General features: G+C 43.2%; 1 protein-coding gene across 1 annotated transcript in view; it reads left to right on the forward strand.

Annotated features, from left to right (window-relative positions):
* Positions 1–17,679, forward strand: part of ITGA1 (integrin subunit alpha 1) — a 72,457-nt gene that overhangs the window by 20,372 nt on the left and 34,406 nt on the right. The window contains exons 9-14 of the mRNA XM_015418993.1: positions 1,600–1,765; positions 11,815–11,888; positions 13,261–13,399; positions 15,223–15,365; positions 15,916–16,059; positions 16,442–16,699. Coding sequence (XP_015274479.1) covers positions 1,600–1,765; positions 11,815–11,888; positions 13,261–13,399; positions 15,223–15,365; positions 15,916–16,059; positions 16,442–16,699 — 924 coding nt within the window. The remainder of the gene's footprint in view (positions 1–1,599; positions 1,766–11,814; positions 11,889–13,260; positions 13,400–15,222; positions 15,366–15,915; positions 16,060–16,441; positions 16,700–17,679) is intronic.

The raw sequence follows: 17,679 nt of genomic DNA on the forward strand, positions 1-17,679 counted from the left end.
TTTAAATTATTATTGAAATAAAGCGAGACGTGGTTAATCATTAAATATAAGCAAGAAGTTGAGAACTTCTTAAAACAATGAGGATATCAAGAAACTGATTGAATAATGATAAATACATTAGATACATAAGAACTTACAGTGACAAATGAAGCAGTCTTTCTAGTGACACCAATAGATACAGAGAATCAACCTTCAGCCAGGCAGAGACAGCAACAGATCCAGCATTAAGGCTAGAGCCCATAACAGTAGGTTATACAGTAGCAGCAGATAAATAGTGGGGGGAAATAGTCAGGGTTTTTTTTCTGGAAAAAGAGGTGCCAGAACTCTCAAACACACATGATTTTTTTAAACCCTCGTTTAAAACTTTTTTTAAAAAATAATATTTCTTGTGACATCACAAGTTACATCATGCTCCCCCAGTGCCCCTCCTGAACTTTTAAACATTTTTTGAGAATTTTCTTTCCACAAAGAGGTTCTGGAACTCTGTTCTGGCACGTTCCCCCGGGAAAAAAAGCCCTGGATGTAGTTGCTGACAAAGTTAGCATTATTGCTATGTGTAAATCTTATTTCTTTATCTTTCTTTTGTGTTTGCAAGCTGGAACCAACAGAGGTAAGTACTTTAAGTATAAATGGGCAATAATCCTATGTAGGCCCCGGTCACACGGGCCGGATAACGCGGGGGGGAGGTGGGGCTATTTGTGCCACCGCAATTAGAACCACCAGAACGTGATCCCACGTGTTGGCGGCATGCCACGGTTCCTTCCCTCCGCGCCTGCGCGTCAATGAGGGGCCAGAGGGAAAAGCCGCGCACTGGCACAATCACACCGAGGGAGTCCCGAGGCAGCCCGTGGCAAACCGTTTGCTAGAATCTTCGAGGAGGTAGTTTTTTATTGCACATTTTCGGTGGTACGCCACGGGTTGGACACAGGTGCGCTCCACTTGCCAGATGTTGTGGTGTGATTGCGCCCGGAAAATCCGCCATTCAATTGTGGCTCTCCTGCAGCAAATTCGGCATGTGAACGGGGCCTAAGAGAAGGATCATAGCTAAGGAAATTAAATCATTAAACGTCATAGTATCCTAGTATAATGCACAAAACCCATATGTGTGAACAACCGGTGAAGATTCTTATATGGCCTATTTATAGGAGATGCATATGAGTCTTCAATACAGGTAGAACTATGAAAGGAAAAATCCTTTTTTTCCATGCAAGATAAATATAGGTAAGTATGTAAGGCTGGTATAAGTATGTAGTGTTTGGTAATTAGATATATTCTATATAATGAATCATTTCTATATGTTTTCTTTCTTTATTGTATTAGTAAGTGGAAGGGAAAACAATGTAAAAATCTTGACTTGTTACGGTATAAAAGGTAAAGCAAAGCTGTTCAGGTTCCTCTAAAACCCAAGAGCCTGATGAGGTCTCCTCCTGCCATAAATATCCCCTGTAAGCTCCACTGCTACTCTCCAGAGTGACCACCGGTGTCACAAAGAGGGCCTCCTTCCTGACAACTCATATGAAGTTGTCCATGCTGTGATAAGGGCAGCAAAGCACACACTTTTTGACTAACATATTTTCTTGGCTTTTTTTAATGCTATAGATTCTTGGCTCCTACAACAGAGGGAATCTAAGCACCGAGAAATTTATTGAGGAAATAAAATCAATTGCAAGTCAGCCAATTGAAAAGCATTTCTTCAATGTCTCAGATGAATTTGCCCTGGTTAATATTGTGGAAGCTCTTGGAGAGAGAATATTTGCCCTGGAAGGTATTTTCCTCCCTTTTCTTAAATTTTAATGACTTCCTACAGTGTAATTGCAGCAGAGAAAGGATTGCCTGGCCTTGAGTATTGCCATTATGTACCTTCATAAGATAGGATGATTTTGGAATGTATCTTTTCCCGCCCCCCGCCTCCCCAAAAAAACGTTTTCCCTCTTGACTCTAAAGTTCCCTGATTCAGTTCTCAAGAATATGAGAAAAAACAGGTCAGACCAGTAATCCAGTGAGGCAGCAATGCCTTTTTAGTCAGGAGATTCAGCAATGCTATAAGTGATGCTGCTGGTAAACACTGAGGAATTTATCCATGTTATGGACATTTGTGAAAATTATTTTCTTATCTTACAATATTTATAGCAGACCTGGATAATTGAACATCCTTGGAATTTGTACAGTCAGTCTGTGTCCATTTAACAGTTATTAGAGCATGTGGGCAATGCTCCCTCTAAGCTCTGGAGTCTTGTGAACAAAAATTCTACTTTGTGAGCTATTGGCACTAAAGTTGTGAGCAGGCGATTTGGCTACTGCATAGATTAGTATGCTCTGGAGCTATCCTTCCTGAGCTAAGACAAAAATGTGTGAGTCGGAGGCTAAAAAACTGTGAGCTAGCTCACACTAACTCAGCTTAGAGGGAACATTGCATGTGGAATGTAAAAGCTGGCCAGAGGCACGGAGAATCCTGAGCCGTAATCATGAAACCTGAGGGAGATTGCCACCTTTCGATTTTATGAGGGTGCTTCTATATCTAGTTTGGCATTCTGTTCAACAATGATAGCCAGCTGCTTGGTCTCAGGGAACTTGGCAAGTAGGGTGTGATGGTGCTAACCACTTTTCAAGGCCCTAACTACACATTACATTCTTCCCAGGTACATCCCCAGGCTGGGCAAAGACATGTTCTGGGAGCTCCATACATGGGTACTGGGACTATAATGTGTGAGGAAAAGGGGATTAAACCTTCCTTGCTGTGGTGTTTTCCCAGCCTGAAAGAGCCATCAGGAAGCTGCTATTTGCTCCATCAGGAACACTGACAAACAGCTGTATCTGTGAACATGCTGTTCCAAAGGGGCTAATAGTGGCTCCCTGGGCCATTTTCTACTTGGGAAAATAGCACAAATGGAAAATCTAAGCCTCTTTTCCCCAAGTGCTATGTTACCAGTCTGAATTGGGTTCCTGTATGCCTCAGAAACATGAAGCTCCCAGAACTTGTTCATGTCTCAGTCCAGGGGTGTGTGTGTGTGTGTGTGTGTGTGTGTACAGAGGTGTCAAGCCACAGCTCTCTTATGTCAACCCCCCAAGGGGTTTTCAAGGCAAGTGAGAAGCAGAGGTACCTGTAAGGTTGCCAGACCTCTGCTAGGGGGATCCCCCATTCCATGGCCCCTCTCCCGGTGCCGATCAGCTGGCCAGCAGAGCACTTATCAGTAGGAGCTAGCCCTAAGCCTGCATCACAGGTGATGTGGAAGTCACTTCCAGCATGTACCGGAAGTTATGTCATCACATTGCCTGGAATGCTCTGGTATTTGGACAAAATTCTATGGTAAAAATGACTTCTACCATAGAGTTTTTGCCCAAATACCACAGTATCTCTGTGCCACTGGTGACACGGTGGTGTCACTTCTGGTATGTACCAGAAGTGGCATTGCTGCATTACCAGAGATGCAAGCCTAGGCCTAGTTTTCCAGCCAGTAAGCCTTCCTCACCACCTGCCAGTTGCCAAGGAATAACTGGCTAGGGAGTACCTGGCAACCATAGGAGGTTTGCCATTGCCTTCCTCTGCTGAGTCTTCCTTGGTGATCTCCCTTCCAAGTACTGACACTGCTTAGTTTCTGGGACCTGATGAGATCAGGCTATACCATGCCAACTTCCCTCCCATTCAGGGATGTACCTGGTAAAAACAAGTATTTAGGCCCTCTTAAGTAATTATGGAGCTGCGGTGGCTCAAGTGGTTAAGACGCTGAACTGCAGGCTGTGGAAGGTCAGTAGTTCAGCGGTTCAAGACCCGGGTGCCGCAAGACAGGGTGAGCTCCTGTCTCTAGTTCCAGCTCCTGCCAACCTAGCAGTTCGAAAGCAAGAAATTGCAAGTAGATAAATAGGGACCACTTCGGTGGGAAGGTAACAGCGTTCTGTGCGCCTTGGTGTTTAGTCATGCCGGCCACATGACCACGGAAATGTCTTCGGACAGCGCTGGCTCTTCGGCTTTGAAACGGAGATGAGCACCGCAACCCTAGAGTCGGATTCGACTGGCTTTCGAGCAAGGGAACCTTTACCTTTTTAAGTAATTATACTTCTTGTTTTAAATGGCTTGTAGCTTAGGCTTGCCAAGTCCCCCCAGGGGGCAGGTAACCCCCGCCCCAGAGGCCCATTCCCTGCCACTGGCGGATCGGGCCCTGGGGGGAACCCCACCCCAACATGCGTGTCACCCGGAAGTGACGCGACCACGCCGGGCACGCTGGGGGTGGGGCCACGGTCATCCAAGGGAAAACTCTATGGTCCCCCGCTCTGGAGTAATTTACACTTGGCAACCCTATTGTAGCTACTGGCCTGGAGAAAATTGCTTCCTGACCCGAAAATGCCAATCAGCATTTCCCTGGGTGTGTAAGAAAGGGCCACAAGAACTATGCACTGATGCAACCCTCCCTTCCCTCCTTCTCATGATCTGCCTAAGTTCACAGAATCAGAATGAAAAACTTTTGTACACACGCACAGCCTGCCAGTTGTAATCAGTCATGTGATACCAGTCTCTCTTCCCTTGCCACAGTTAATAGCTTAGGGAGAAGACAATTATCTATTGGGGGGGGGGAATGGCTGCAGGAAAAGCTGAACTACCCAATCCAATTTGGGCCCTTTGCAGCTGTTGGGGTTTTTGTAATGTTTAAAAAATGTTGGAAAAATCCAGCATGGCTCTCTGGCATGATGTATAATTTGATCTTGACGCTTTTCTGTTTCCAGGCTTTGTGGTCTAACGTGGGCTTGAGCTTATTTCAGCTACCAGCCAGACCCTGTTTATCTTTTACAACCTCACTTGCTCTGTCCTTAGATTGCAAATTCTGTTTTCTCTGCAATATTTAATGAACTTCATACTTAAAAAAAAATGGCAAGGCAGAAATCAGAGTAATTTGTAAATTACTGTATTCCCTAAAAGGGAAAACATCTGGGTATGCAAGCATCTTAGTCTTCCCTGGGTAATAAGGCTGAGCTTGCTTATAAGAGATAATTTGTTTCAATGTCAAAAGAGATCATATATACAAAAAATCATGTCTGAAAACATATGAACTAGCATTTCATTGCAAAGAAGTCACTGGCTATCACCTTAGAGTTATTGGACAAAGTTTGGGCTGATCCCATCTCAGTCTTGCAGCTTGTATCCATTAAGGGTTATGCATATTCCTTCTTGGCTTGTGAAGAGTGTTCGTTCTTTGCTTTTACTTTGGGGCTGCATTTGTTATCGGAGCAAAAGGGAAAAAACAACAGCTTTCGTTTGCCGTTTCCATGGTTGCTACTTGTGCTGCCAAAAGAAAAGGGAGCTTCTTTTTAGACTATGTGGCTTGCCTCTTCAGCGGTGTGGATGGCTGCCATGAAAAGGTCTGTCAGCAAAACCTCTGACTATATGCACAGCATTTACCACCCCTCCATATCCTCATACTGGATCACATCCATTGTTCAGGCATGGAAGATTAAGATGTATTCAAATTAATATTATACCTGGCTTCTGGCTAATATCACACACAAGAATGGCATTATTTTAAAGTCCTTGCAAGCTCTGAAATTCTGCTGTCATTTGCTTTCCGTTTTTGCTTCGGATATAAGAGACAAAGTAGCACCAGGCAGAATGGACTGCATAAAAGAAAGGCATTTTCCATTTGAGGAAATTATACTCTTTTAATTTGGGGGTATGTGCTAATTTTTGAACAGAAGTCAAGATACCAAATTTTCAACACTGGCTGAAAGCTTGTAATTTAGTACAATTTAATACTCTTTCACTCAGCTGCCTGAAATTACAAATGGAAAATATTTTTATCCAAGCCCTATATTTAACCATTTCTTTCTGTATTTCAACTAGAAACATATTTAATCATTTTTACTGATAAGTGATCTCCCTGTAGCTTGAATCGTAATTGGATCACCAATTACAAGTGGCATCTCAAATGCTTAAGAATGCTAACAGTGGGTTTGGGGTATTTTTTTAAAAAATATGTATGTTCTTGCATTGCCCCTTGGATATTTTAGGACAGATACGGGGGGAAATAGTATGTTGCCCAGGCAACCAGGCAATTAGGGTTGCCAACTCTGGGTTGTGAAATACCTGGAGATTTGGGGGGTGGAGCCTGGAGAGGGAGGGGTTTGGGGAGGAGAGGGACCTCAGCAGAGCACAATGCCACAGAGTCCACCCTCCAAAGCAGCCATTTTCTCCTGGGGAGCTGATCTCTGTTGTCCAGAGATCAATTCTAATAGCAGGAGATCTCCAGGCCCCACCTGGAGGTTGACAAGCCTACAGGCAACACTCCCTTTCCATCTGTGCATATGAGTGTCATAGAGTCTTGAAACACAAGTAGCTATTTGTATATCTTCTGTGCCCTGACCTGGCTAGCCCAGGATAACCCAGTCTTGTCAGATCTTGTAAGCTAAGCAGGGTAGGCCCTGGTTAGTATTTGGATGAGAGGCCACCAATGAAGTCTAGGGCCTCAAAGCGCAGAAGCAGGCAATGGCAAACTAAATGTCTCTTGCCTTGAAAACCCCATGGGGTCACCATAAGTCAGCTGAGACTTGACGACAAAAGCAAGCAAACAAAAAATGTCCATATTGACTGATATGGATCTTTTTTTCAGCTGGTAACAGAGGCAGCAATTTGCAATTATATTTGCAGAAACTCAGATCAGTTTCAATAATCAGAATTAGTTTATCCAGGCCAAGTAAGTAGTTCTCAGCATGCACCAAACAGATCTCATCAGCTTCCAGAAGTGGCCCCTAAGCTCAAGATGCACTTCATTTTTCTTTGCAGACAGATTCATGAGAAGAATATAGCACTGTGAACAGAGAAAATTCATATTAGGAGACGGTTATTTCTTAATCTCATGGCACCCCTAATCCTTTCATTACATAATCTCACTACCTCTATAATATATAAAACTCATATATATATATTATATAAAACACTCTCTCTAATATATATATATATAAATCAAAGACATGGCTTTATTCGCTTGCCTCCACTGGGTTATGTTTTTCCCCCCAAAACAATTTTATTAATTTTTTTGTCAAAGAGAAGGAAGAATAGGAAGAATAACAGTGAAAAACTGTAACATCCTAAACTTTTTGAGTCATCAGGAGTACAGAATACGGCAATAAGGTTTTAACAGTTATATAACATTATCTTGTATTTAGCCACTGTAAAGGTTTCCCAATCAAACTTTTCAAAGGTTATATTCTCTAAACTCACAAATATGCCAAATAATACCATTTTCAGTTCTAAGTTATGAATTATGCATTTTATGTTGTTAAAGAAGTAGAAGCATAGTGTAGTGGTTAGAGCGTCAGACCCAAGTTCAAATCCCCACTCTGCTGTGGAGGCTCACTGGGTGACCTTGGGCTGGTCACACACTCTCGGTCTAACCTACCTCATAGGCTTGTTGTGAGGATAAAATGAAAGAGGGGAGAACACTGTAAGCTGCTGTGGGTCTCTGTTTGAGAGATGTCCTGTAGCATGGGAGGAACCGAGGTATAAAGGGTTTGGGGCGGGTAGCCATGTTGGTCTGCAGAGCTAGATACTGTAGAAGAGCAAGACTGGAGTTCAGTAGCTCCTTAAAGACTAACAAGATTTCCAGGGTATTAGCTTTTGAGAATCAAAGCTCCCTTCGTCAGATAAAAGACAGAGGGAGCTTTGACTCTCGAAAGTGTATACCCTGGAATCACGTTGGTCTTTAAGGTGCGACTGGACATGAATCTAGGTATAAAGGGGCATCCCATTGTTCTGGAAGCTTGCAGGATGGAAGGGAAGAACATTATTCTCTGTAGCTGTAGTTCCAGATTCCTCCACCAGGTGATATTGAGTCATCCTGGGCCCAAGGTGCCCCACTACGTCTTTGGCTGCAGTAGCCATTTTTGGTGATGATTCATGAGTGCAGCACATGAAAGTATGTCATTGTATTCACACAAACAACCTCCCAGAAAATATGCAGATGTTACTTCTATAAGCATCTCTGTTCCTTGGAATGACTGCTTTATTTACCATGGAATGCTTGACTCACATCTGAACCAGGTTTAGCAAAATCAACCCAGTCAGGTAGTGCAGAGAAGGGAAATGTTGCCAGTTTTGTGGTAAGCTCCTATCATTGCTACAGTGCAAAACTGTATTATCATCACTCCACTGTTTTTTCAGAAGAATGATCAGTCCAGGATATTTCTATTGCTTCCCAGAGTATGACTTTTATCTGAAAGCTAATTTTATTTTTAGACCTACTAAATTAATGGAGGTTTACTTCTCACAGAAATTATCAGTCTGGGGTTGTTGTTTTTCTGTTTTTGTTTTTGTTTTGGCCGTACCATTTCAGCTGAAGGCTCACATGAAGAATGTGAAAAGGTTCCTGCCCACTTGTCAGAGTAAAAGTTAGCCTAGAACCCTTCTCCCTTTATTCATTGAATTAAAAATATGCTTATTCCTGTGTCTTGGCTCTTGTATTTTGTCTACTTTTTAAATTCAAGTAAGATTACTTCAGATCAGTGATCGGATGCTTGCAAGTAAATCTGCTGGTGAAGTTTGCTTTGATGACAGAGGCTCCAGTCTTCTGCAGGCTGGACATCAGTATAAGCCCCTGGGACTACAAATGTTACTAACCAATGCAGTTAATAGATAATAAGTCCAGTCATTCATACCATTCATAGGGTTGAACCCAACCCACTGCCCTTTGCATGAGCAGAAGGGGATTTCAACTTGCACAAGAATGGGGATGGTTTCTGACTATACTCCCTTCCTTTGCCACATCCCATGTCATTCCTATGGGTCTCCCAACCCTCAACAGCAGCTTTCCCTGGGCCATTGGAGTGTGCCACCTGAAGGGAGGAGATGAGGAAAGATCTTCTCCACGAGTGGAGCTCTGCTTGCAGATGACTGGATTCAGGACATAGTCTGCTGATTTTTCTGCCTAAGAAAGTCTTCCAATATCTTATTCCATGGCACATCTGCTGAATGAATGTAATGTAAACAGCTTTTGAACATCTGCAGTCCAAAGACTGCTGAAAATCATGAACAGAGAATGCATCTATATTTATACTTTCTGTTCCTTGGTGAATGAGTAGCCATCTTTTGCAATGAAATGTCATTATCCAAAGAAAAAGCTATTGTCTATCTTATGCAGATTCAAAATTGAACTTTTAAATTGCAATGCAATTGTTTTACCAAATCCCCATGTCACGAACACCATGTTCTATGTTATACAAGCTATTTCAGACACTAGCTTGTTCAGGAAATAGAAAATGGTTTGACAGAGGCATTCTTGCTCATGGTTTATGCACTGCTTTCTTTGTCATCATTGATCTGGGTAATCAAGTTTTTCAGGGGTTTGCAGTTCTTTGGTGTAGAGCCAGTTTGGTGTAGTAGTTACATGTGCGGACTCTAATCTGGGAGAACTGGGCTTGATTCCCCATTCCTCCACTTGCACGTGCTGATGTGACCTTGGGTCAGTCACAAGCTCTGGCACAGCTGTTCTTGAAAAAGAGCAGTTTGTGTCAGAGTTCTCTCAGCCCCACCTACCTCACAGGGTATCTGTTGTGGGGAGGGGAAGGGAAAGGAGTTTGTAAGCCGCTCTGAGACTCCCTTGGGTAGTGAAGGGTGGGGTATAAATCCAATCTCTTCTCTTCTTCTTCTTCAAATCCCTGCAAAAACTCTTCTACCAGAAATAACTCTGTGAGGACAAAAAGAAGGGTATACACCATGTGTGTCAGTCACCCCACTGCCAGCTCTCTGAAAAAATTGGTCTTTTCCAGCCTAAATAAAATTCTCAGATCAGCAAGGTGCCATCTAGGGATGGGCACGAACCAGGAAAATGTGGTTTGGTTTGGTTTGTGGTGTGCCCGGTTCACAAAGCACAAACCATCACTAACTTTTAAAAGCCAAATGAACTGGTTCAGTTTATGAGGTTCATAGCATGGTAGAATAGCACCCCCCCTGCCACACTAGAGACACCAAACTCACAGGGGATCTCCTCTACCTGCCCTCCAAGTTTGGTGAGGATTGGATTTATGGGGTCCAAGGCATGGCCCCCAAAAGAAGGTGCTCTAAGAAAGTGCTTTCTGGGGAAATAACAGCTGACAGGTGGTTATTTTGACAGGCACAGGTTCAGGAAGTTCAAGAGTGTATAGAAAATCCTGTGCAAGCTAGAGACACCAAACTCACATGGATTTCCAGCTGACTCTCCTCTACCTGCCCTCCAAGTTTTGTGAGAATTGGATTTATGGGGTCTAGTTACACCCCTCTAAAGAAGGTACCCCTATCCTCCATTGTTTTTAATGGAGGGGGGGAGCAAAGGCAACAGAAGCCCAGCAAAACAGATTCAAAGTCCCAGAGAATCTCTATAGTAGAAACTGAAGGTGGGGCATTTTTGCAAGCCCAGCAGAACTAGTGCCACTGTGGCAGTGCAAACCCAACAGAACTAAGGTCAAACCAGAGAATCTCTGCAGTAGAAACTGAAGGTGGGGAAGCGTTTTATTTTGCAAGCCCAGCAGAACCAGTGTACTAGTACCCAGCAGAACCCAGTGCCATTGGGGCAATGCCAATTCAACAGGACTGATGTCTAGCACAGAATCACACTCCAAGCGGGGGGGGGGGCATTTTTGCAAGCCCAACAGAACCAGTACAATGTACAGACTGCCCAGCAGTACTAGTGCAATCACAGAGTGCCCAGCAGAACCCTGTGCCACAGGCATTACAAATTTAAAAGGACTGATTTCAAAACACAGAGTCACAAATCCAAGCCAGGAGGTTGGGATTTTGCAAGCTCTTTGCAAGAAAGGAAGGCCAGCAAAGGGGGGAGGGGACCCTCTTGAAACTGACATGATTAGTTTGAAACTGACAATAGTGCTTCAAAGGTTGGAGAATTCCACCACTTGTTTTGAAGTTTGGAAAACATTTTGTTTAAGTGGAGAAAGTCTGTCTGGAAATGTATCCTCCACAAACTACATGAAAGTTAATAGAAAATTCATGTTGGTTGACCTGCCATGAATGAACTGCCCAAAATTAATCATGAACTTTAGTTCATGAGCTGGTTTGTGCCCATCCCTAATGTTGTCATTTGACTCTTGGGGATCTCTATTTCCATAGAAATTTTTAGATAGAAAAATTAACTCCTCTTTCTTAGGGTGTCTACTGAATTTTCTCTAAAGCAAAATTTCAAAGCCGATTTGTAAGGGTAAAACATCCAAGGAAGGAAAATGAGGTTTTGCCAGTATCTGCAGAAGAGTCCCATATATCCTTAGGTTGCCACTGAGTTCCCCCTAATGAGAATTTTCAAGATGAAGTTAGATCACGCAAAACATATAATGTCTTCCAATGAAAACAAAAAGAAAGTTGATGAAACCAGTAAAAATTTTCAGGGGAGTTTTGTGCATTGATACCTCTTGTCCTTATGAGTTTGGATGTGCCCTGCAATTAAGCTAGCAGCCAGCCATTTTGAATGCATGTAGCTTAGCCGCCAGAGGAATAATGGGTTCACTGTTTGGAACAAATGGAATGTGGCCGAACAAATTGAGATAAAAGATTTCCAGTGTACTTGCTACTTGATGGAGCTGGACAAATTTCAACATTTTTGTTAATAGAAGGTGTCTGTTCTAACTACTGTGCCCACTGCCCCCAGCCAAGATATTTTGAATACATCGAGTCTAAGCAGAAGAGTTACAGCCTTGCAAGTCTACTCTAGTAAGTAGGTTTAAATGGGTATGATTCTGTTTAGGATACCACTGTACGTCACATTTATGCCTGATTTCAAATTATTGATGTCATTGCATCATTTAGATCTATACATGTTAAACTATTAAACATTTTGTCTTTTACAGCAACAAAAGACCAGCTGGCAGCCTCTTTTGAAATGGAAATGTCTCAAGCTGGGTTCAGTGCCCATTACTCCCAGGTAAACTGATAACAGTGTAACTTTTTTTAAAAAATGGAAGGTTGTTTTTATTGTTTATGGAGTGTCCTTGGATAGATAGCTGATGTTTTACAAAAGGAATATTAGAGTATTGTTTTATGCCATTAAAGGCTGACTGAGTACAAAAGGAATATATCTGTTAATGGTAACTGTTGATCTTCTGCCAGTCAAACCGCACTCTATAAAACTGTATCATGCAAATGCTAAAAGAAATTGGCTAGATGTGATGTCTGCAGGTCTGCAGGTTATTTTCCTGCTGCCAGCTGAGTGTAGTGGTTGTAGTGTTGGGCTAGGGTCTGGGAGATCCAGGTCCGAATCTGCCATGGCAGCTTACTGGGAGACCTTGAGCAAGTCACAAACTCTCAGCCTAACCTACTTCACGTTGTTATTGTGACGATAAAATGGAGGAGAGAAGAATAATGTCAGCCACTTCAGGTACACTTTGATGAGAAAGTTGAGGTATAAGTGAAGTAAATAGCTGCACATTCCAGCTATGGTGATGGACAATTGAGATCAGGGTGGCACTGTGTGTGTGGGTCGGGGGGACACACCTTTCCTCATTCTGTTTTTACAGCCTCAGCACCCCCCCCCCCAGCTCCATTGAAGAAATCCTCCCATATTTTGTATACTGCCCCTCCCCTTCCCCGGCCCCTCTCTTGGGGGAAGGGATGAGTTAGCAAAAGTGCGTTTGGGCAAATGTTCCATATTCATACCCATGCTGCTACCATGACCATGCATCTTCTCAGCTGCTAGCTGAAATTTCCATCCCTGAAGGGAGGCTTTCCTCCTCCCCGTCCTGCTACAACCCAAAATATCCCCAGAAATGCTGCTCCTGCAGGAAAGAAGACCCCAGGAAAAGCAGGGAGGAGCTGGAGGTTTGCAATAGAAGAGGTGTTGGTTAAAATCACCCCTCTTCCATGCCCAAGAGAACCCTCCATGGAATCCAAGTTTTCAGCATAGCTTCATGACAGAACTTGCCCAAACTGAGTTCTCCATGCCACTATGGCAGCACAGCCATCAACACTGGTGGAAGGTCCTTGAGTGCATGCGATGTCATCAGTGGAGCCTGAGAGGCAGGATAACAGTGCAGTCCTAATCCTTCTTAAAACCATTGACTTCAGTGGATTCAGAAGGCTGAATCTCTGTTTAGGATTGCACTGCAAGCTGATTGGTCCTCACTGAAGACCACATTATGACCCTGGCTTTAAGAAACGCTGTCAGGGATCAAAGCATAATTTACATTGCCATTCTAAGCAGAGCTACACCCTTCTAAACCAATTGACATCAATGGATTTAGAAGACTCAGGTTGGGATTGCACTGATTGTGCAAAGAAATTCTCTATTGATATGTAAGGACTGGATCATGCTTGGAGCAGTTGGAGCCTATGATTGGAATGGAACAGTCATCATGCTGAAGGATACGACCTTTACCCCAGGAAATGACTCATTTTATAAGGCTTCAGAAGGAAATGCACCTCTTGCAGCTTATTTAGGTGAGTGGAATATTCCAATTCAGATTTCTTATTTTCTGCACTGCGTCCTGCTCTTATGACAGGGGTAGGGCTGTGGCTCAGCGGAATAGGATTTGCATTGTATGCAGAAGGTTCCAGATTCAATCCCTGCATCTCCAGTTAAAAAGATCCCAGGAAGCAAATATTTCAAAAAGTCTTTGCCTGTCTGAAACCTTGGAAAATTGCTCTTGGGCTGTGGAGAATGGATGGACAAATGGTATCACACAACTTCATCTGTTCATATTGCAAATGCACCAGTAAATAAATGCTTTGGATTTGGGGGATATAAATATCTACAACTGTCATAACATTACACTGGAACTAGAAGCCGATATGGCAGAAGAAAGTTTTTAGATGTGACCTTTGATCAAAAGCAGCACAAGCAGAGTTGCACTTGAGGAACTCAGCTTCCCTGCCCCCCATACCATGGCAGCCTCTTGTGCCCCCAAAACTGTGCTCTGTTGGGTCAGCATACCCCCTCCAGGAATAGTATAAGAGTAAAGTGGGAGTCTGCAACAGGAAGGTAGAAATGGCAAAAATCTCCCTCCCCTTCTCCACAAACAGAAATACCCTTCAATCAGAGGAACTGCTGTTATGTCAACAGATCAGCATCTTGGAATCTACATCTTGGTATTTGGTGCTCCCACTTACCTTGGTACTACAGAATTTAATTGCTTTGTAGTTCACATGTATTATTTCTCAATGGACCTATCAAAGATAGGTATAAACAATTGTTCAAGATTAATCCAAAATCATTTGGAAAGCATACTACCATTAAGAGCCTAGATCAGGTCTTGCAAACTGTGGGAGCCGTGGCTTCCTTGATTGAGTCAATCCATCTCGTGTTGGGTCTTCCTCTTTTCCTGCTGCCTTCAACTTTCCCTCGCCTTATTATACTTTCCTGTGAGTTGTGTTCTCATGATGTGACCAAAGTACGATAGCCTCAGTTTGGTGATTTTAGCTTCCAGGAAGAGTTTAGGCTTAATTTGATCTAGAACCCACTTATTTGTCTGTTTGGCAGTCCATGTTATCCATAAAACTCTCCTCCAACACCACATTTCAAGTGAAACAACTTTTTTTCCTGACAGCTTTCTTCATTATCCATTTTTTGCACTTATGCATAATAACAGGGGATGCTATAGCTATTATGGTAGCTGTTAGTTTGCTATAATGCTTGTGAAGCATTTTGATCAGCTGGGAAAACATGAAGTATTACTATTGGAGGCAGAAGTATAGTGTAGTGGTTACAGTATTGCTTTGGGTGTGGGAGACACGGTTTCATACCCGTACTTGGTCAAGAGCCGTGACCTGGAGAAAGCGGGCAGGAATCACCCTGGAAGGGACTTCCTTTTCCACTTTCTCCTAGCCGCAGCTCGCCACAGCCGGGAAAAAGGGGGTGGGGATTGCCCAGGAAGGGTTAAATGGCTGCCAGCCATTTAAACCTAACAGCTGAGCAGTGAACCCTGCACTGCTTAGCTGTTAGGTTTAAATGGCTAGCCCCAAACAGCCAAACCAGCCAAAAGTCCGATAATAAATATTTGGGAAAGGCATCTTCCCCGAACATTGGTTCCTGAGCTCCAGACCAGCCCAAATTCAGCCAAAATTTTGGCTTGTGAGCTGGTTCATGCCCATTCCTAACCCTGATACAGTTCAACAGAACTGATTGATTATTTGCTTTTGCCTATGCAAGTAAAACTAATGAGCCTTATGTGTGGAATGTTTTTTACAAAAAGAACACACAAATAGTTATAATCAAAATGTCCTGTGAATGAATCCGATAATTTATTATTTATTTGTTCATTTAGGGTATGAAGTAAATTCTGCCTCGGTACCTGGAGACGTTCTGTACATTGCTGGCCAACCTCGATATAATCACACTGGCCAAGTTATCATTTATAGAAAGACAGATGAAGATATTGAAATAATTCAGCGATTAAGTGGAGAACAAGTAAGTGTATGTGTGAGCATAAATATGGAATGAAATAAAATAAAATGGAATGAAATAAATAAAAACAATGCTGGAATGTCATTTGTACATTTATCACATATCTGATGTAACAGTCTTCTCATTATCCACATGTGCAAGGAGTTCAGTTTCTTGCTCAAAGGTGACTTGCACTAGCCCCCAAAGCTGCTTTAATTTTGCAAACGGGCATTGTCTGTAATTTTGGTGACCACTTCCAGAGAACTGTGGGAAACTGGCAATAGTCACATGAAGACTCCAATTATATGAATGGCACCTCTACATGAGCACTGTATACATGGCCCCTCCTATTTGTGCAATTGTAAGGGCAGTCATAATTGCTCAGACAAAAGGGTCTGCATATTATAGAGCCTTCTCCTTGAATTTTAAACGTAACATAGTAATATTTTGCTGTGGTTCATTTAACTTTTATTATGGTTAGATGAGTAGAATTAATATACTACCACTACATTGAATTTCGTAATTCATACCTATTACAAATATGTGATGCGATGTTATGTTGTATACATTACAGATCGGATCCTATTTTGGGAGTGTGATCACAACCGTTGACATCAACAATGACACATTTACAGATCTTCTTCTCGTGGGTGCACCTACGTACATGGGGACTGAAAAAGAAGAACAAGGCAAGGTGTATGTGTATTCTTTGAATGAGGTAAGTAACTGCGAGTAGGTGAGAGGCATTGTTATGTAGTGGTTAGAATGTCTGGGAGGTCTGGGTTCAACCTCCTGTTCTGTTATGGAGGCTTGTTGGGTGACCTTGAGCAAGTCACTCCCTCTCAGCATAAGCTACCTTGCAGGGTTGTTGTGAGGATAAAATGAGGAAGGGGGAAACATAAACATAGTTTGAGCTTCCTGCAAAAAGGACTGGGATAAAAATTAGAAAGCTAGGCTGGTGTCCAAATGATTATTTGGCATCAATGAAGATAAGCTACCTAAAGATGCTCTGCTTGCGTTGCATGTCTGCAGATCAGGGGATCAAGAGTACGTATTTGTAATATACCGTCAATGGAAACCCACTTGTTTGATATTCACAGACAAGGTTTGAATATCAGATGAGCCTTGAGCCAGCCAAGCAAACATGCTGCTCAGTACTGAGAGACAAAGGCTGCACAAATCACAAGAAGAATGAACCTTGTGGAGCTCGTTTTGGGACTTCAATTGCACCTGTAACGGACCTCAACCTTGATGGGTTTAATGATGTAGTCATAGGAGCTCCTCTAGAAGATGATCATCGAGGAGCTGTGTATATTTACCATGGCAATGGAAACAGCATAAGGAAAGATTATGCACAGGTAAGGCATAAAATTCAGCAATTCTACAGATACAAGAACTGGAATTCTTGATTACAGTGGGACTTTTGTACTATTGGAAACCTGAGAGTATTTTGGTTGTCCAGAGACAGGACCTGCCCCAGACCCGCAGGAGCAACTCACCTTGGCTGAGACAAGCCATACACTACTGGCAGCTGGGCCAGAAAAGGAAGGGCGGGGTTGCTGCAATAGAGTCTGCCTGCAGGAGGAAGCCAATCATATAACTGAGCCCAGCCTGAGGAAAGGAAGCAACCGAGGAGGCAGCTGGAGCTCAGAACAGGGCTTCAGGACACTTCTGGTTGTGTGAAAGGGTAGTGGGGATGAGCAAAACCTGCAGAGTGGATTGGAAGAGTGGCCTCTCTAAGGAGGAACTCCAGCAGGCCAGGGAGGAGGACGTATCCTCACTCAGGCAGCATGTAAGACCAGGGATACAGAAAGGAAGAAGAACAAGGTGGTGCAACTCCCTTCTCTCTCCAATCTGAGGCCTTACAGACCCCCACTAAAGGGAAAGTCAACAGCAGAGCAAAGACAACATAGCTTTGACCAGGGGGAGTGTCACACTGTTGTTCACCAAACCTTATGGGTATTTATCTGTAAAATCACTTTGCTTGAGAATGAATTGATTTCATTATCATGTTAGTACATGTCCCATATTTGAGTAATGTCAGCATTTATCTATATATCTAATTCCGAAGTCGCCCCCTGGTGTGTGGATACTTATTTCCGCACATCGGGGGGACCTGGAGGGGAGGGAGAGTTTTGTGCACACGTGGGGCGGTCCCCAAGTGTGCACAAAAATCAGAAACCCTGTAAAAAATATCGGGGGGATGTTTAAATCCCCCCGAAACTGACAGAGCGTCCCTTGCGCATTCGCAGGGAACGCTCTGCAGCTGGCCTCCCGCCGCCGCTGCCGTAGAGGGGGGGGGAGAGAGCAGCGAGGGGGGAGCGGCAAGCCCCGCGGC

The sequence above is a fragment of the Gekko japonicus genome, unplaced genomic scaffold (genome assembly GCF_001447785.1).
Source record: "Gekko japonicus isolate JY-2015 unplaced genomic scaffold, Gekko_japonicus_V1.1 scaffold176, whole genome shotgun sequence".
NCBI lineage: Eukaryota > Metazoa > Chordata > Lepidosauria > Squamata > Gekkonidae > Gekko > Gekko japonicus.